General features: G+C 39.8%; 1 protein-coding gene across 2 annotated transcripts in view; it reads left to right on the forward strand.

The window, feature by feature from the left end:
- SCRN1 (secernin 1) overlaps window positions 1-20,345 on the forward strand; it is a 55,365-nt gene that overhangs the window by 4,189 nt on the left and 30,831 nt on the right. For both annotated transcript variants that reach the window (XM_074367309.1, XM_010971429.3), the window contains exon 2: window positions 16,872-17,031. In XM_074367309.1, coding sequence (XP_074223410.1) covers window positions 16,873-17,031 — 159 coding nt within the window. In that variant the 5' untranslated portion in view covers window position 16,872. The remainder of the gene's footprint in view (window positions 1-16,871; window positions 17,032-20,345) is intronic.

The raw sequence follows: 20,345 nt of genomic DNA on the forward strand, positions 1-20,345 counted from the left end.
AAAAACAATGTTGATACCTTAATTTAAAAATACTTTATTGCTAAAAACTGCTAACCGTCATCTGAGCCTTCCACAAGTTGTAATCCTTTCTCTATAGTAACATCAAAGATCATTGATCACAGATTATCGTAACAAATAGAACAATAATGAAAAACCTTGAAATATTGTGAGAATTACCAAAATGTGACACAGAAACACAAAGTGAGCAAATACTGTTGAGAAAATGGCACCAATAAGCTTGCTCCTTGCTGGGTTGCTACAAATCTTCAATTTATAAAAAACGCAATTATCTCTGAAACGCAATAAAGCAAAATGCAGTGAAATGAGGTATGCCTCTATGTTGGATTAATATTTGGGATATATTGGTTTTAAACAAAATATGTTACTAAAATAATTCCATCCATTTCCCTTTACTTTTTTAGATGTGGATCCTAGAAAACATACAATTATATATGCGATTTGCATCTATCTCCCATTATATTTCTGTTGGGCTGTGTTGGTCTAGGTCATTAACAGAAAGTAGAGGTGGGTTGCGGTGTGTGATACTGTTCATAGAACTGGATGTGGAAGGAGAGAGAAACTTGAACAGACCCTGGAGGGGAGGTACTGAGTGGAGAAGGACTAGAGGGAGCGAGTACTCAGGGACACGTTGTAGACGGAGAGGGAGAGTATGCCGGGGTACCACACATTGTGAAGCAGAAAAAGCAGAGTATAGGGTGATGTAGGATTTGGAGTCAGTGGAATTGGGGTTGGCAGGGGTTACAGTGGTGGGACAGTAACCAGGATGGTGAAAGGGCAGCGTGGACACAAATGGACAGCACACTGGAAAGTAACTTTCACATTCTGATACAGCTGGTTTCACAAACACATCAAACACATCGCAAGGAGATGAATGCAGCTCATACAAAGAGAGGTTCCAGTGCTGCAAGTCAGGGGACCTTGGTTCTAGTTCTTGGTTCTAATTCTGGTTCTAGGTCTGACTAGGGGTGTGACCATGAGCAAGTCACTCATCAAAGCATTTATCAGTCTCCTTTTTAAAGTGGGATGAACAGGAGCTGTTTGCTAACTTTGCTAGGTGGTTTCTGTGGGACGAGATAGAGCATATTAGAAAACACAAGGGACTGTTAGAATTTACATAACTTTATCACACCACGCACTGAGATAACTTTTACTTCAACCATAAGAGCAGCCTTCCTCTGGTACTACCACTATAAATGCTCTAAACATTTAAAATTATCAGTCTTAATATTTTGGAGGGATTAGGAGTGAGTTGGGGATCTGGATAGATTCCTTCCCTCCTTTTCCCATCCCAAACAGTCAATTATCCCAGCACTGTTTATTGTTTAATACACCTCTGCACCTCAGTTTCACATTCAGCCTTCATCGTATACTAATTTCCTCTTATTATACGGGTGTATTTCACAAGTTCCTACTCTCTTAGTCTATTTTTGCATCAGTATCCACCTGTTTTAATTATTGAAACTTAATAATGTGGTTTAATACTGTGCAGGGCTAGACTTTCCTCATTGGTTTTCATTTCTGAAACTTCTTGGTTCATCCCATACATCCTTTCTAGATGAACTTCAGGATCATTTTTGTCAGGTTATATCCAAAATTGATTGCTGTCTAGTGACTCTGAATTAATTTAGGAAAGACTGACACCTCATCTCTATGGCATTGGATCTTCTCAGCAAAGAACAGGAATTTCTCCCTGCTCTTCAAATCTTCTCCTATGTCCCCTTAAAACTTTACAGTTTTCTTCATTGAGGATTTGTACATCTCTCTCTAGTAAACTTACCAGAAAACGGGCAGAACTCCTATAAAGAAAACTACAGAATGCCAATGATGGACTTAGAAAAAAAGCTCACACCGACAAAGAGATGCTCCCAGCTTCTGGTTGGGAAGATGGAGTCAGGGCAGCCTCATGGTGAAGGACATTTTGGAGTCTGGGGAGTCCAGTTTCCCACTCCACTACTTTCTTGTTATATGACCCTGGGTAAGACTTAACCACTATTAACCTCAATTTTATCATCTTTAAAATGGAAATAATAATGCCTTTGTGATTATTGTGTAGATTAAATTATTTTATTATTCATGTATACTACATATTTTTATATATATATATATATATATATATATATATATATATATATATATTGCTTAGCATGTTATTGAGCATGTGGTGAATGCTTAATATTCTAACATAAAATGTAAGATTTTATGATTTTGATTATTTTAATTACTCCTGTCAGATGAATCTATGAAGCCAGTAGTGTAATTCCAGTCATAGGCCCAAAGGGACGCTAGAAACATTTTGCCAATTTTTTAAATAGTTTAATTCATCTTGGAAAACACATGAATGGAAGAGCCAAGAAATGTAGAAAAAGAGATATTGGGGACTCTACTTGCTTTATCTGTGCGGGAGATGGGCCGCAGTCCTCTAGCACTTTGTCCCGGGTGGTAAGCATATCCTTTTCCATCATTCTCCATCGTTCTCCGTGTTTCTTCTACCCTCACTCTCAGACCTGCCCCCAACCTCGGTCTTACATGGGACGTTCTTCTCAGCGACAGTCTGGGATGGTTACAAAGCTCTTGTCAGTGGAAGGCATGGCTAAGACCACCTGCTCCCATCTCCTCTGTGACAGGCGAGCTACCTGAGATGCAAGAAGGCAAGAAGTGATGTATGTGTCAGTCACATCCACCTGTCCTTTCTCCCCTGGAAGCTCCCAACCAGTCTGAGATGGTGATGAACTGAACTGGGTGGTTGACTGGAAGGGGAGGGAGCTGGGAGCCTTCCAGTCTGAGCCTCATCTGAAGCAGAGAGAAGGAGCTTGAGATGGTTAATGGTCCCTTCTTCTTCTCTCTTAATGCTTATATATTTAACCTAAATCTCCCAGGGCTTAAGGTGAGCCAGGTGTTCTTGAAAGGCCCCATAAGCATTTCACATCATTGTTTTACGTGGGGTTACTGCCCTCTTCTCTTGGTTGCGTACATGAGTGCCTCTTCTAGATGATAAAGACCTTGAGAAGATCTTTTCAGCTCCGTTTTCCCTTAGGTTGCACATAGTGCTTGTAGGTGGTTAGGGGCTCAAAGTACATACTGGTAATTCCTATGACTGTTTAAAAATCCTAGTTAAAATCATGTAGTGATCAAAGGCCCTTTTAATATCTTTTTCTCCTCTTAAAATAAAACCTCAGTGTATTTTAAAATTGCATTTAGCAGTGCCCTAGTGACCTGAAAGAATTAAATGAAATGTCTTAAAATCTCCTTTCTTAAGCACTAACGTAATCAGATTTTAAAAAATAATTAAAAATCCAATAAAGTAATCTGAGCTTGCTAAAAAGATATTTAAAATGATATAACTAGGTAAAATGTGAAGTTTCTGTCTCTATGGCCCACCCTCAGTCCCACTTTTAACTCTCAGTTAGATATTAATCCTTCCATGTCCTTTTATCCCCCTTTTCTTTTCCTTTCTTTCTTCCTTCTTTCCTTCCTTCCCTTCTCCCTCCCTCCCTCTCTCCGCCTTCCTTCCTTCTATCTGTAATATATACTTATATTTGCATAAATGTGTACGTACACACACATATTTGTGTATTTATGTATACACACTAATCTGTTCATGTGTATGTTCCTTTTTGATAATAAAATGTGATAAATTTCCTAATGGTGAAAACACAGCAAATAGCTTTAGCATTAATGGACATTTACAAAGTAGTTTTAAAGTCCATTTTGCTAGGCATAAAGTAACTCTGATTTCATACTAGCAAGATATCAATTTCTTCTGTAGGAAATGAATGTTTAGCTGATTTTCAACAGTGATAGAGTGTAAACCACCATTTTAAGAGTGATTGGGAAGATTTCTTAAAATCCCAGTTTACAGAGTTAACAGGTACATATCAAATCACATTAATGGGGAAAGATCAGAAGAGACAATGCATTGTTTATATGGGAGAGGAAAACTGATGGTGGGAATAGGAAAGTCATAATTCAAAGCAACCTTGCCAAATTAGTGGACACAATGGCAGCAATGTCAGAAATGAGAGCAGAAGGAAATGAGAGAACCCTTAGATGTGTCTTGTTCAGTAGCTCCCAGATCTTTCCCATAGGGAGCACTTTTGGCAGCTAACCACGTACACACCTGGCTGTTGCAAACACATTCTTCTTCCTTTATCTCCATAATCATTATATCCCCAGAACCCTTATCTTTAATTACTAGATAACCCTAATCTTTAAGAACAAACCTTTCTTAAACATTTCTCTATTCCAGATACTCTGCGTGTATTATCTCATTTAACCCCCATAACAACACATGGTAGACATCATGGCCACATTTTACAGATGAAGAATTTAGCACGTGGAGTAACTGCACTGGGAATCTGTGTCTCTCTGACTCATTCTTAAAGAGCCATTATGTAACCACTTGGAGAGATTATCCTGACTGCACAGATCTAATGTATATTATTAGTGTGATGCAAGTCATTTTCTTTCTTTCTTTATATTACCGTAAAAGATGGAAACCTGTTTTCCCACCTGCCATCTTTCTTACAATGAACTTGATCGATCTGACTATATTTTTCTAATTTGGCTAGCTTGAATGAAAAATGAATCCTGCTTGTGCTGTTTATCTACTCTTTCCTGCATTTAAAATAAAAGTTGTGGTATCCATGAGAAATGGATGCCATTCAACTAATCCCTTCTCTTCCACTCACTCTAAAATTCTTAAAAGAGCTCTCGTAAAAGAGATACTCATGCAGCCTGAGTTTTCTTTTGAGTGGTACCATATTTTAAACGCACCAGAGCGATGGACAGATCACTGGGTGTGGTGGAGTTTTTGAAGGTGGTCCTTGAATCCACATGTCCCAACATTAAATACACACAGAATAAATAATGAGCCATAAGTATCTTCACCATTATTTTTCAGATTATAAGGATTCTGTTGCCAGTTAGTACATATCAATGCACTGAGAGTGTTGCTTAATTCGTAACATATATTCATTACATATTTTTCCCAACCAGCTACGATCATGTGAGGTGTCTCTGAAAATTTTTTGACGTTTAGAAGTTGGGAAATATATTAGAATATTTTGCATGATAGAGAAATTCTGGAGTGATTTGAAGAATACTTTTGTAAAGTGACCAGTTACCCCTAATTTATCCTATGAATCAGTGTAGATTTTGGAGCGCAACATTCTATTCGTCTTTAGAAAACTCTGGGTTTCCTTAGTTATTAGGCTGTCACAGGAATCATTCATTAAGTTAAAATTTTGCTTAATTTGTATTTCTCATTGTCACCATATCTTGAAAATGAGGCAGAATCAGATGCGGCCAAAAGATAAAATGAATTCAGTTGCCATGGCTGAGCTGTGGGGTTCTCCTCCGCCCCTTGTTGCAAGGCCATATTTATTAGCTGCAATGAATTGGGGTAATAGATTATTTCAATTGCAACTTTTCCTTTACTTTTTTAAAACATTTTCATTACAAATTCTGTATTTTCATGTGGGAAATTTGAAAATGCCTCAATATAGATAGATTAATAAATGGTCTGTGATTCTACAGCCCAGGAATACTATTGATCTTAAAATTTTTTTCTCATTTCCTTATGACCTTTTTGCATCATCTAGCTATATAATATACAGAATTTGAATGATACCATATATAGTTGTGTGATCTCTTTTCATTTCACCAGCTTGTTCCTGTGTATTTATATATTTCCCAGCTTTCCATATGTATAGGTAGCAAATTACATATCATAAATTTGTTGTTTTTTGATTTTTATGATCATCTAAGTGGCTGTATTTCGGGAGAGGGGGATGAGGCAGCAGTGGTCCATTAAATTATCAGGGACTATGGTGAAGTTAAATAGTCATTAATTACCTGGAATTTTAGTTTTACAAATTTGAAATAGACACTTTTTTCATTTCCTTTTGCTAATCTTAACCTAAATTGCAGTATTTGGGGGATGGAATAACAAATCAGGTTGTGATCATTTAAATCATTAAGAAAAAAGCATCCAAAGGATATTTCTTAGTGGGTCCTACTGATTTAGAAATCTTCAGCTACTTGAAGTGATATCTAGCTCTTCTTTTTTTCTGGCTTAAATTCTCACTTTCTATCCAAGGCAGAGGAGTCATGATTGTCCCCAAAGGATTTACCTTGTGTCTTTGTTAAATAAAAGAACATTTTTTTTTTTTTTTTAAAAAGGCATTCTTAAAGATTTGGGTGAGACTTTATTTCTTTAAAGTAGTGAAAAATGCAAAACGTTTAAATAACAATTAACAATCCAAATCTTCCTGATTATCATATATTCTGATTTCCTGTTTTTAAAGCCAGAGACCAAGAAAACAAAGCCTCCTACATCTTCATTTGTCATAGTTCTCTCAAGTCAACCAGGGATGGGTTTCACCCACCTTCATCTTGAAGGCAGAGTATCGTTGCCAGTGCTCTTGCTGAATTCAGCAACATTCAATTAAAATTAAATGGTTTCCTTAAAAATAAAATTGAGAAGCAAGATGGCAGAAAGTTGATGGCCCTTGAAGCTGGTTGATGCCTTAAGGGGGTTTATTGTACTCTTCTCTCATATGTGTATGTTGAAAGTTTCTGTAGTTAAAAAAAAAAAACAAAACAAAACAGAAAAAAGCCAGACAGAAAAAATGAATGATACTTTTGAGAAGAAAAGAGGTTAAATAACCTGTAACAATGGATATTCCACACCAGCCTGAACTGACTGCATCAGAATCAGCGGGGCATTTGTTACAGATACCCTTCCTGTGATCTCAGCTTACACCCACTGAATCAGACTCCCTAAGGAAGAATGTCTGGGTATCTGCTCGTCAGACCATGTGGCTGTGTGGTCAGATGAGAAGCCCATGGATTGAACCACAGCTTGGGAGCACCTTGTCAGGGTCAGAGTTTCCTGCCCTTTTTCTCTCATTGAAGATGAAACATAGGTAACTCCTTCCCCTTCATTTGCTCAACAGACATTTATCGAGGTCTTATGTGCCAGCCTACGTGCCAGGTGCCAGGGAAATAAGGATTTACACATATGTCCTTGCCCTCATGGGGCTCTCAGCCTAATGAGCAGAGACAGGCCTTTTAAAACTTGAGGGAAAGAGATACAGCAAGGTAGAGGGGGCCAGGGGCTCGCCCCTTCCCCCAGTGCACCAATGTACCAATCCAAACTGAAATCCCTCCCCATCTTCCCTGCCCCAATAATCCTTCCTCAAGGGGGACTCTGAGCCCCCAAATAAGTTACTCATGAGTTGTAACTCCAAGAAAACTCCTGTATTAGATCAGTTCAGTGCTATTTCTAACCTTTAAAGAATTTTAAACATCTTATATGCATTACCGTTTAAAAGTTATTTATTATAGAAACTTTCAGGCATATAGAAAAGAGAACAGTATAGTAAACCACTATATATCCATCACCCAGCTTTGGTCCTCTTTATTACATAGTGAATCTTGTCTCATCTGAATTTCCCACCCTTTCTCCTCACCCTGAGTTACTTTCATTATAGCATTTCACGTGAAAATATTTCAGTGTGTATCTCTAAAAATGTGGGCTCTTTTTTTTCAGACAAAACTACAGTATCATTATATCTAAGAAATTAACACTAATTCCTTTACTATCATTAAATATCCAATCTGTGTTCACATTTCCCCAGCTGTCTTACAAAATTTTTGTACAGTTGTTTTAAATCAGGATCCAAATAAGTTCCATTCATTGCAATTGGTTGATCTGTCTCTTAAGTAGCTTTGTCTCTTCATCTTTTTTTCCTTGCAGTTTTGGTTGAAGAAGTCAGATTTGTCCTATAGAGTTTCTCATTGTCTGGATTTTGCTGATTGCATCCCCAGGGTGTCATTTTGTATTCTCTGTAAACTAATGGTCGGTCCAGTCTAGAGGCTCCACCATTCCCATCTGATCCTTTAAGCACATTTTACTTACACATTGGAATGTGTGTCTGATAAGCCAGGTGCAAACCATTGGTGAGAGGGTGAAGGACCATAGTAGGGATTGGTGCAAAAGTGGCAAACCCGTCACCAGTGAGTAGTAGGAGGGAGGAGATTTAACATTTATTGAGCATCCACTGTATACAGCCACAGGACTGAGTACTTTCCATGCGCTCTAAGATAAACACAAGTGTTAGGTCTTGTATGGGGGATCAGTCCCGTTTTCACATGCAGAAGCTCTGGCTCAGAGAGAGTTCATAACCTGCCTGTTTCTCATGATTAGTGGGTGGAGTCAGGATATGAACAAGAGTCTGTTTGTCTCTAAAGTGTGTCATTCTCTTGCCCCTGTACACACTGGGGCTACAGGGCCAAGCAGGCATTGTACTCTGAGTACAATTGACCTGACACTGAAAAAAGAAAGGAAAAAAAAGCAAAAGGGTGATGAGAGCCGGCACTTCCACCGGCCTCAGTGTCAGAGAGGGGAGGGGACTGTGGCAGCAGCCCTTACTCAGCTCCAGTCTTGCTGTCATGCAAGAATGTGGACCCAGCGCTGCCAGATCTTTTGAGTTTTCAAGAAATGCTAGCATCTGAATTTCTGTGGAAAATCTCTAGATTTAAAAATGTTAGCTGCCAATTCAGATTTTAAAAAAAACAAAACAAAACACTCTTTAGGCCAATTCTCTGGACCAAACCAAAAGAATGTGCAGCCTGCCGCCCCGTCCCACCCCATGCTGCTCAGAAGTATGTCAGCGCCTTTGAATACCTCGGAGTCAGCTGTCAGAGATAGGTGTTGCTTTTGAAATTAGAAAAAGGGAGTAGTAAGCAGCTCTTAAAAGACATCAAGTTACAATGGAGCCCATCTTCAAAAAGTGAAAGAGCCTTTAGACACTACGAGGAAAAAGCCAAGTTTCTGAAGTCTGAACAGATCAGACCTTGACGAAGGAACAGCCTTCATCACGTACCTTTTCTCATCCTCACGGCGATGCATCTTTGCTGGGTCCCAGATGGCATTCTGAGCACTTGAAGTTTCAGCTCATTTAAACCTCACTGCAATCCTGTCGTTATCCCTGTTACAGAAAGGTGACATGGGGCTGAGATTTGAACTGAGATTTGAGGTTGACTCCAAAGCCCACTTACTTACTTAATACCCTATATGGTCTTTCTTCCATTAGATAATTCCTCATTCAAGGGATGGAGTGTTAGAAAAATCCCTGGCTGTGGAGTTCTGAAGCTTCGTGCTCTACTGTCTTGTGCTTTCAATGAAACGCTCAGTAGAATCTTTCTTTTTTTTTCAGGCAGAGCTTGATGAGTCTGAGCTAATTTACTCGCCTTTCATCAGCTGGCATTTACCGTCCAATTTTCAGTTAGGAAATTCCTTTCCCAGACACCTTATTTATTCTTCACTATCTCAACAGCAGATATAGGACAGAAAAAATGAATTTGTAAGTATCATTTGTCCTGGTTTCACTTCAGCAGGAATGTCAATAATTTAAAAAAAATGAACTTATCGATAAACTGATAGATTAAAATACATTCTTCTTTGCTTTTCTGGAAGTGGTTATTCATGGAGATTGGATTTAAACTTACCAAGTCTATTCAGTAAAGCTGGGAGCTTGGAGTAAGCACACTGGGATTTCATTTCTCTGTGTAAGTAAAGGCACTTTGTCATAGTTACTTGCAAGATAGTTAATAAGCCTATAGCTTCTATAGACAGTCATTTTCTTCCTCTCAGGCAACTGAGGACTTCCTTATTACTGGGTAAGGTGACTGTTGATGGCTACTGTGGCTTCATCGAGACAAAAGGGCAGGGCAGTTTAGCTGTCAGGCCAAGAAAACCCCTGCTTGGCTTGGAGCATTCACACCCTTCAATAACCACTCACTGAACTTGAGGACAAAGACCTTTTTTCCCATGCGGCTTCCTCCCTCCTTGTCCAGACATTCTATAAGCCGTCTCCTAGTGACAGGGGTACAGTGCCCCAGCCCCCCAAGCCTGTCCCCAGCCTCCTGTCACTGTCAGAGAGTGAATGTTGGTAGACTCAGCCCCTGCGCTGTGAGCCCCAGGGATTCAGGAGTTGTGATTCCCCAGAGGAAGTCATGAATCCAGAAAGGACTTTGATAAGGAGGACAATGCTGGTTAGAAATTGGGCTTAGGGATACTTTACCACAGCTGTAGCACCGTATCTAAAACTGCCCGGTCCAGTAATGCAGCCTCTAGCCACATGTGGCTATTTAATTCTTTAAAAATGTTGGTTATGGTAAAATACACATAAGAAAAGATTCACCATCTTAACCATTTTTAAGTGTACAGCTTAGTTAAGAATACTCATATTGTTGTGCAACCAATCTCCAGAAATTTTTCATCCTGCAAAACTGTTACTCTATGCCCATTAAACCACTTTCCATCTTCCCCCCAGCTCCTGCCCCTCCCTGGTCCAGCCCCTGGTAACCACCATTCTACTTTCTGGTTGTGTGAATTTGATTACTCTAGGAACCTCATGTAAGTGAAAGTATACAGTATTGGTGTTTTTGTGCTGGCTTATTCTACTTAGCATAAAGTACAGATAAATGTACTCTAAAATATTCTTAACAAACGCTTCCTAGGAAATGCCTGTCAGTTTAATCTATGGGAGTTAAACTGGCATTTCATTAATTGGAACTGTTAGTTTATTGCTAACCTGGCAAGAATCCTAATTGGTATTTACCACAAAAAGCTTTATTCAGTAGACCTGCCCTGTAAGCCTGTTGCTTTTAAAGATTTTTGCTTGAAACCCACAGTAAGGGAGAAATGTTGTATCTCAGCCTGGTACGTACACACACTTGCATGTGTATATGTGTATTTAATTAAAATTAAAGTTTCTTGTACCAGCAGTTCCCCTTACTACATGAGATGCATATATTCTCTTTAAAAAAAATGCTGATCATGTCCATTAAATGGATTTCATGCCCCTCAAAAGGGCCACAACATGCGTTTGGAAAGCATTTCTTCAGACATTCCTGGGTTCAGTTTTAAGGCTGTAGTGTAACCCTGCACCCCCAGCCCCACCTCTGGATCCCCGTGGCTCAGAAAATGGCTTCAGGATTGTGTCTCAAAGCAAGCAAGTGAAAAAGAAAGCCATCAATCAGAGCTTTATTTCTGAGTAAGCACTCTTCACTGATTTTAATGCTGGTTTAAGTAGTGTGTACTTATGATAGACAATCCGTTGGTTATACTGTTTTCCAAAGCTGAATATAAATCATGAAAAAAATTTATGCAGTAAATCTCTGCATTAGCATGTGTGATTGGGAGTTAATTAAATTTTAGTTTATTTTTCTTCATGGAGGAGATTATGACATCTTACAATGCTGTACAAGATTAATAGAGGGAAAAGGAGATTGTAAAGTCAGTTTCTTATGTCATACATGAATAATTTAACAGTTTATAAAAATCCTGTAAAACAGAGATATCAAAATGTATGTTTTATACAGTATATAGATGAGTTAAATTGTCAGATTTTTTTTTTTAGTGTGAATGTCTGGTATGTTAGCTAGTATTTTGACAAATAATAGGAGCAAAATGAAGATTCCCTGAATCAGTTTCAAAAGAATTTCATCTAAGGGTCAGCAGAAAACTGACTTTCTGACGGGCCAGTTTTTCTTTTCCTGTTAAAGAGGCAACGGTAGGAGGCTTGCCTGCTCTTTGTGTAAATAGTAGTAATGAAAATTTGTGTGCTCCTTGAGTAACCCTGAATTGGACAGGCTGTAAAGAAAAAAAAAAGGTAAAAGAAAGTAATAGAGAATAAATATTAACAGTGAATAAAAAATGTCCTAACTCTAACTCAAATAAGAATTTGCCAGTTTTGAAGTTTTAGATGTTGGGACATAGAAATAGAGCCAGACTTTTTGCTTTAAAATAAAATTCTTAAATCAGTAGTATCTCTTGTTTGTTTTTTTTAAATCTTTTTTCTTTGTGAATATATAAGTATACGTACTTGTAGGAAACTGAAAAAATGGAAAGAATTTAGTGGTCAGGCTACCACTTCTAGTCTTTTTCTATGCATATTTTTACATAGTTAAGATAATTTAAACCATTATCTCCCTAAATCATTTCTTCCCCAAACCATGTCTTCATGCAATGAAAAACTTTTCACAAACCTTTTTTTTTTTTTTTTTTTTGAGAGTTATGCTTTATTTGGCAGGAGAACTGAAGCTGGGATGACAGCCTCTCAGATCGCTCTGAGGGACTGCTCTGAAGAGGAAGGGGAGGAGCTAGGACATATATAGCAGCTTTATAACAAAGACCAGGTAGTTGGAACAATGAAAGATTACTTGTTATCTAAAAAAACCCAGACATCTCAAATTAAAGAATTTAGTGCTTTTCTATGTATATATAGGAAGAAGCAAACATTTGGGCTCTTTGAACTCATTCCTTTGACAAGCATCTAACTATCTAGGGCCAGTATCCTCACAAACATTTTTAATGGTTTCATAGTATTCCACCATGTAGACGTAGCATACATTTTTAGCCATTTCTCTAATAATGGATGGTTAAGTTTCAATCAGGTTTTCACCTGTGTAAATGCTACTACAATGCACACTTGTGTGAGTAAATCTTGCCCATATTCCCGGTCATTTCCTTAGAGTCGATAGGTAGAAACGAAACTGCCTGCCCAGCCCTTCATCTCCATCCACTGTGCTGTCTCCTCCCTGTCACAACCAGCTTCTTTGAAAAGCTGTCTGTGTGCCCTGGCTCTGTTTCCAACCTAAAACCTGGCTTGAAAACCTTCAGTGGCTTTAGTGTTTACTATGGGGTAGACACTAAAATCCCTGCCATGGTCTTCAAGACCCAACGTGGAACCAGCCTCAGCCGCACCGGCTTTTTGATTTAATGGCGCCTTCCTCTTTGTCCAGCCACAGGACCTTCAAACTTGCAAAGCCACCCTCTGGACAATCTCCCTCCCCTTTATGAAATAGGAGGTGGGACATCCACCTAGAGGAGGCGTTGGAGGTTTGAAGAGAAGTGAAGGTATCAAAAGGTCACTTAGGAGCTAAAGAGAGGAATTGACCGGACAAGTACACAAAGGATTTCCAGGTGGCAGTGAGGGCCGCTTTGATGGTGTATGCAGAGTTAGGAATGTGAGATTCACATCAAGGGAGACGAAATCGTCCTCCAGGGCTCTGATCACCTTTAGCTTCTGGAGAAAAGAACTTACTTAAACGCAGTTCCCCTGGGGAGTTCAGTGGCTGCTTCCTAATGTTTATTTTCTTCAGTCTTCTGGAAAGACTGTTCTGCCTCCTCTTTGCCTATTCAATTTATATGAGTGATGCCATGTTTTTTTTTATTAGAATAAGTGGAGGACCTCACAAATAAGTACTGCTGGGATCACTGGAAACCTCAACGTGAAAATCTTTATTTCTAGGTTCATTGGGAAGTCATAACGCTGCTCTGTCCAATAGGATTTCTACTGCCCAAGTGTAGCTATTTAAATTTAAACTAAACTTTGTAAGAAAGTTAAAAATTCAGTTCCTTAATCACACCAACTACACTTCAATAGCCACTTGAGGCTGGTGGCCACCAAATTAGACAGTGGAGATAGAACAGTTCCATCATTGTAGAAAGTTCCTTTAGACAGCCCTGATCTAGAGACTAGAAAAGGATCGAGTTCAGCCATCCCTGGGACTAGTCGATATGTAGAATGATGATCCAAGAAAAATAAATGGACAGTCAGCCTTGGCTAGTTTGCTACAGGTTGTGATAAGCAGTTTGCTGATTGATCTAGCGTTAAAAAAAAAAATAGGCATTAAAATTCCGCTCCCTCCTGGCACTTCCAGTCATTCACAAAATTCAGCGGAAAAGCCAGCCTCCCTGGGCCTACGTGTCCATGGTCTTCCACTGCCTATGTATTTGTCGTGGTCAAGTGACTCAGATGGCTTGCTGACCCAGCGATGTTCAGGCTGAAGAATAAGCGCTTGTCAAGCCCTGTGGGTGTTGTTTGTTTTCTGCAGATACATCTTGTAAATGCTAGACCAGTGGATTTTTAATGTTTTTAAGATTCAAAGCCCTGCTCATAGATGAGATACCAACACTTTTGACCTGGCCCAACAATGAAGGAGGAAAGGAAGTCATGTTGCACGTGAGAGTCATGCAAACACAGGGAAATGCATCCTGTTTCAGCTTATCTTCTTTTGGGTCTGTTTCACTTTTTTTGGATCCGCCAGCAATTCCTCCCACCTCCAAATTCTGGGAGCCCTCTTAAGAGGCATTTTATCTTATAATTATTGTAGATCTTTCTCACACATACAGGGTCCTGATTTATCTCTATGTTGCAGGTCTGAAGATAATGTGGTTTTTGTGAAAATGGAAAAGGTTAAGGGGAGTAAGGACTGGAGTCTCTTTCTTTATCTTCCTGCCTTTTAGGAGCTGGGGGGTATTTCCTGAGCTAGGAGGGAGTTCTTTTCAGAGTTATGGACTCCCCTCCGCTTCTCCGTACCCTGAGGAGGGGCCTGCCGCAAGCCACGCAGGGAAGAACTCTGACAGCCCAGCCTGTGTGTGTACAGACTAACCTGAAATAGCTGGATGTAGGTGTAGCAATATGGTCTTTCACAAAGATGTTTCTAAACGCAGAAGTCTGCTGACTCTGCAACTTGATAACCACTCCAATTATGAGTGAGGTGAGCTGATTTTAATTGTCTAGCTCAAGAGGAATTTTAGATGCTGCTCTTTTTGAACAATCAAAACCCAAAGAAAGTATTTTATACTCATGTAACCTCCATAGTTTGCAAAATATGTTCTCAAGCATCATTTCATTTGAGACTCATGATAGATCTGTGGGCTGGGGAAAACATTAGGTTCAGAGAGGTAAAGCGACTTGCTCAAGGTCACACAGCTTGTGGGTGGCAGGCCTGAGTTTTAAATCCCAGTCGCTTTTCTGAGAATATTGCTTTACTTCTCACCTGTATTTTAGGTTCGTAAAATAAAACACATTTAAGTTAGGCAATTGATGGCACAAATACGATAGTTGGTTCAACGGGTAATGTTTATTGAGTGTCTATAATACAAGAGGTTGGTGAAGGAGCTCCTGTAATTGGGTGGCGTGGGTTCTGCCCACAGGGAGCTTTATTTGGAACAGCTGAAGCAGTACATTTATAAGGCATATTATCCTAGGACAAACGAGATGCTTAAGTGCTTATGGCTGCTGAGAAAATGACGGAGTTCTTCATAGAAGGCTCTCTGAAAGAAAGAGATTTTGAATCAGATCCTGAAGGACAATGCACAAAGGCTCAGGGAAGGGCACTCTAGCCAGGTGCAGAGGCATGGTGATGGGAAAGAGCTGTAGAGAGTCAGCCGCAGCTTGGTGGAGTATTAGAAAGAAAGACTGAGCACTTGTTTATTATTTATTGAACATCTGTCCTGCAGAAGGTACTGTATAGCACTGGGTTTACAGAGGTGTGCAAAAGAGACATGGTCCCTGCCTTCATATTGCTTAGACTTTGCGAGGAAAGACTATTGATTGTTGGTAATAAAATAATTACACAAATATTTCGGACATTGATTGTATAGCACAACAATGTAAATTAGAGTGACATTTGAGTGGGTATGTGAAGGAGCAGAAATTAAGTAGGCGAATGGTTTTGATGTAGGGAGCAGGGAAAGGCATGCTCAGGAAATGGCACAGCATGTGCAGAGGCCCAGACAGTATTGGAGGAACTAGAAAAAGGCATGTGTGCTGGAGTTGAGAGAGTAGAAGGGCGAGTGGTATGAGATGAGGCTGGGGAGAGGGCACGAGCTTGATCAGCTTTTGGTCTTTATTCTAAGAGCTGTGGGAAAACTATAAAGAATTTTAATTGGGAATGACATGATCAAATTGGCCTTTAAAAAGGTCACTTTGGGTGCAATGTGAAGAATGTTTTGGAAGGGAAATAATAGCTGACCCCTTAGGAGCTAGAGTCCTAAGGCGCCCCGATCCCAGGCTATGTACGGTGGTGGCCAGGTGCAGAGTGGTGGTAGTACAGATGGAAAGAAGTGGAGAGTTTCCATACAGATTCAGTAGATCTAATTTACAAGACTTGGTAATATGTTAGGTAATGGAGAAGCAAATGATAAGGATAGTTCCTGAGTCCCAGATGCCCCAGTGGAATGGACGATGTGGCTGGCCGCAGAGATGTGGAACCTTGGAAAGGGACCCAGTTTGGGGGAAATGATGAAATCAGTTTTGTGTTTCAGGCAGGTTGGGTCTATGGGTCAGGAGCTCAAGAAGAGAAGTGGGCTGGATTTATATGGGAAGGTCATTGGTACATAAATAACAGGGGAAGCTCTGGGTGTGGATGAGTTTTCCCAGGGAGAAAAGAGCATTAAAGGAGGAAGGAAAGACCAAGCAGTGAGGATGCTCACAGGAGCAGCTAGAGAGGTGGGAGGGAAGCCAAGATGCTTGAGTGTTATGTCATTGAGGTAAAGGAAAGATATGTAAAAGAGGGGGAGTCTCTTTCAATTTATTTCTAGGCACATTTCCCCATCACCACCCAAAATCTATCACACAGCAGCCGTGCATCTCCAGGCGGGAGGCACTTCTGTAGTGCACCGTTCCAAGGTATATTTATTTATTTTTCTGCTACTGTGACAGATTGCAGCGTGTGTGTGTTTTCTGCCCAGAACAATAACCTCCTTTCCTTTCTCCTACGTCATTGCACTTTTGGCTGTCACTGCGGTTTGTTGCAAATCTGAGCTCGTTTAATCCCACGGAGTACTAAACATATCTGGTCTCGGTAGCTCTGTAATTCCACTCCAGGCGCCCCACCTTCATTTGCCAGCGGGGATCTCTTGATGAGCTAGCTGCTCACAGCTCAATACTGAAACTCTGTTAGCTGCTGAAATACGTTTGAAGGCCTCACTGGTGGAATGTTCCACGTCAGGCTTGTTCCCAACCTCTCTCTGCATTCTCTCTTTTCAGGATGGCTGTAGCTCCTCCAAGTTACTGTTTCGTGGCCTTCCCGCCACGTGCGAAGGACGGTCAGGTGGTATTTGGGAAGAATTCAGCTCGGCCCCGGGATGAAGTACAGGAGGTTGTGTATTTCTCAGCTGCTGATCACGACCCTGAGAGCAAGGTGGAGGTAAGTCACATGTTAGGGGCTCTCAATTAGCATGTATTCTCTTTCTCTGGCTTTGCCCGGCGCCTTAATGTCTTAAGGTGGAAGCCTGCTCACTCATCACAACTGTCATGTGGATTCTGTTAATTCCTGTTTCCATTTAGATTTGTTTGTACCCCCTAAAAATGGTCACGTGGAGAATTCTATATTCGTTGCTGTGCCCCATGTTTTATAATTAAGTAAAATATTTACACAGTGCTGAATTCAAGTCTACAAAATACTATATATTCAAAGAAGTCTAGCTTCTATCTTTGTATCATTTACTTCATTTCCTTTTCCTTCTATAGTTTTTTGGTTTATTCTTCCATTTACAAATAAATTACATATAAACTTAAACTCTGTTGGGAAAGAAATGGCAGCCAGCATAAGAAAGAGTACACTGTAGAGTCAGAAATCTGAGAATCTCTTTAAACTCTGTGAAGTTAGTCAGTTGTGTGGCTTGGGGAAGTTATTTATTCTGTTAGTGAAAGTTGATTCCCTTGAAAGATAAGTAATCACACACTTCTTGTGTGTATTTTGTGAGGATTAAATAAAAGTATATGTGAAACTAAAAAATTACATGTATACGTAACAAACTACACACACACATATGCATGCACGTATTTACCCCCATCCCTTTCCTCCTTTCTTAGATGAATAGTAGCATGCTATATATACTTTTTTTTCCACTTTGCTTTTTTCAACTAAAACCATATCTTGTGGGCCACTCCATCTGGTCTATAAAGAGATTCTTTATTCCTCATTTAGAGCTGTGTAGTGTTCCATTCTATGGGTGTAATCAAACTTTAATCGGTCCCATATTGCTGGACATTTGGGTTGTTTTCCAGCCTTTTGCTGTAACAAATAGTGCTGAAGCAAACAACAGCCTTGTGCATCTGTCACAGGATCTCGTCTTGGTTATGTATTTTTATCATGTTAAAAGATATCCATCAATTCCTATTTTGAGGGCTTAAAAAAACTGCTTAGTCAGTATTTCTTTGGGATAGGTGCCTAGAAATGGGATTTCTGAGTCACAGATATTTAGGTATGTAATTTTGTTAGATATTGTCAAATTTCCTTCCGTGAGTTGGTGTACCATTTTGCATTCCCACCAGTAGTGTAAGACAATGCCTGTTTTTCCATATTCCCAGAGTGTGTGGTCAGACTTTCATGATGGCTATTTCTTGTTAATTTTACATTCTGCTCTTTTACTAAATTCTTTTAATAGTTGCATCAGCTTTTATTATTATTATTATTATTAACTTTAAAAATCGAGTTACAGTCGTTTTACAATGTTGTGTCAGCTTTTATTATTAATTCTCTTTGGGTTTCCAGGTATATTGTTGTAACACCTGCAAATAGAGATAGTTTGATTGTTCTTATATCTCTAATTATTTCCTTCTCTGTTTGGCTTATAGCTTGGATTCAGTGTTAACAGTGATGGAACTAGTGGGCATCTTTGCCTTTGTTCCTGACCTGAGGTGGGCAGCCTCTAGTGCTTCCACATTAAGTAAGATGTTGGCTTTATAACAGAGATTTATATAGTTTTGTAGTGTTAGAAAGTGTACATCAATTCATACATTGAGTGCTTTAAAAAAAAAAAACCCTTGGGAATAGGTGTTACATTTTGTTACAGGTCTTTCCAGTGATTATGGAGGTAATCCCCTGATTTTTTCTTTCTGTTTAGTGATAAATTGAACCATCTTTTCATTCATGGAATAAACTTCTTGGTTAGGGTATATTTAGTTGTGTGTTTACATGGTAGTTGCTTCTTAAAGGATGAAGAATTTGGAGAAAAAAAATTGGGGCTGGTAAATTATAAGCTCCTGCCACTGACATAATCTCTACTCTTTGGTGTTCTATGCTTTATAAAATACACTGATTTTTCTGGTGATTTAGGTTGTGCTGAGTTTTAAATGGGTACTCATCAATGTGTGCTTCATTCTCTTACCTGAATCTTTAGATCTGTTTCAGTCCTTTAAAAGCATTAAGCAGCACAAAAGAGCAAGAGAACTCCTCAAGGGGCTGCTCGTGGTAGGTGGTACATTCAGAAGCACTGAGATGAACAGGCAGAGTTGAGCGTGACGTGGCATGAGCCTGTGGTGGGGCAGTGGCAGACTGTCTCCCACAGGACTTTTGCCAGTACCACTTGCCTCTCATGTTGCACTAACTTGGTCCAAACCCCTAAACTGCACTGGGACTTTGCTTTCATTCAGGCACGGAAGAGTAGCAGGCTGTCTGGTGACCATGCTAGGTTTTAAATAGGTATTCATTAATGTCTGAATGCCCATGTTGTTGGGATATGAATGTTTCTCTGTGTTCCTGGAACAGAGTGGATTTGGTATGGATGAAGTTTGCTTAGTTTGAGTTGTTACTGACTTTCCCTGTCTGCCTCCTCTAAATGTTTCTATCTTTCCCCCAGAGTGAAAGGAAATGGTTTTCATGTGGGCAGATTTCCCAAAGAAGGCTGGACCAAATCCCATTCCACGCATACTCTTTACAGTGTGACGGATGCTCCTCCAGCGAGTGGGGGGTTTATGCCCCCTACTCCTGCCATGAATCTTGGTGAGGGCTTGTGATGGCATCATGCAGTGAGGCATGGTGGAGGTGATGCTGTGTGACCTCCAGGACAGGTCCTAAAAGGATTCAGCTCCCACTTGTCTCCTTCTTTTGGAACTCAACCCTGAGAACCCAGGCACCATGCTAGGAGGAACCCCAACTGGTCCACGTACAGAGACCATGGGGGTGGGGCCCACATAGAAGGGAACTAAGGTCCCCCAGCCTACAGCCAGTGTCAGCTGCCAGACATGTGAGTCAATGACCTCTCAGTGATTCCAGACCTCAGACTGTGGGATAGAGACACACCATCCCTTCTGTGCCCTGTCCAAATTCCCAACGCATCAAATTGGTGAACATAATAAATGATTGTTTTACACCATTTACTAAGTTTTGGGGTCATTTTTTTAGTAGCCATAGTAATTACAGTATTGCACAAAGCCATTTGTAAATATGGCTAAAGTAAATATTTGAAAAAAATTGTTTTCTTTTTGGAAGATAGGTTAAATCATTATATATTTTACTCTCATGGTTACAGTCATTTTAGGAAATAGATTAGATTCTTTTTTTTTTCCTTTTTTTATGGATTAGATTTTTTTCACTAGTTAACCTATGGTATAGTAATGCTCAAATACACTGTAGGCTAAATTATGTCCCCTTGCATAAATAAGTGAGTTTGATACACACCAGAATTAGTCCCTGAGGCAGCCCTGACCTTTTCTTCCGAGTTGCCTGTCTGTGCT

The sequence above is a fragment of the Camelus bactrianus genome, chromosome 7, assembly GCF_048773025.1.
Source record: "Camelus bactrianus isolate YW-2024 breed Bactrian camel chromosome 7, ASM4877302v1, whole genome shotgun sequence".
Classification (NCBI taxonomy): domain Eukaryota; kingdom Metazoa; phylum Chordata; class Mammalia; order Artiodactyla; family Camelidae; genus Camelus; species Camelus bactrianus.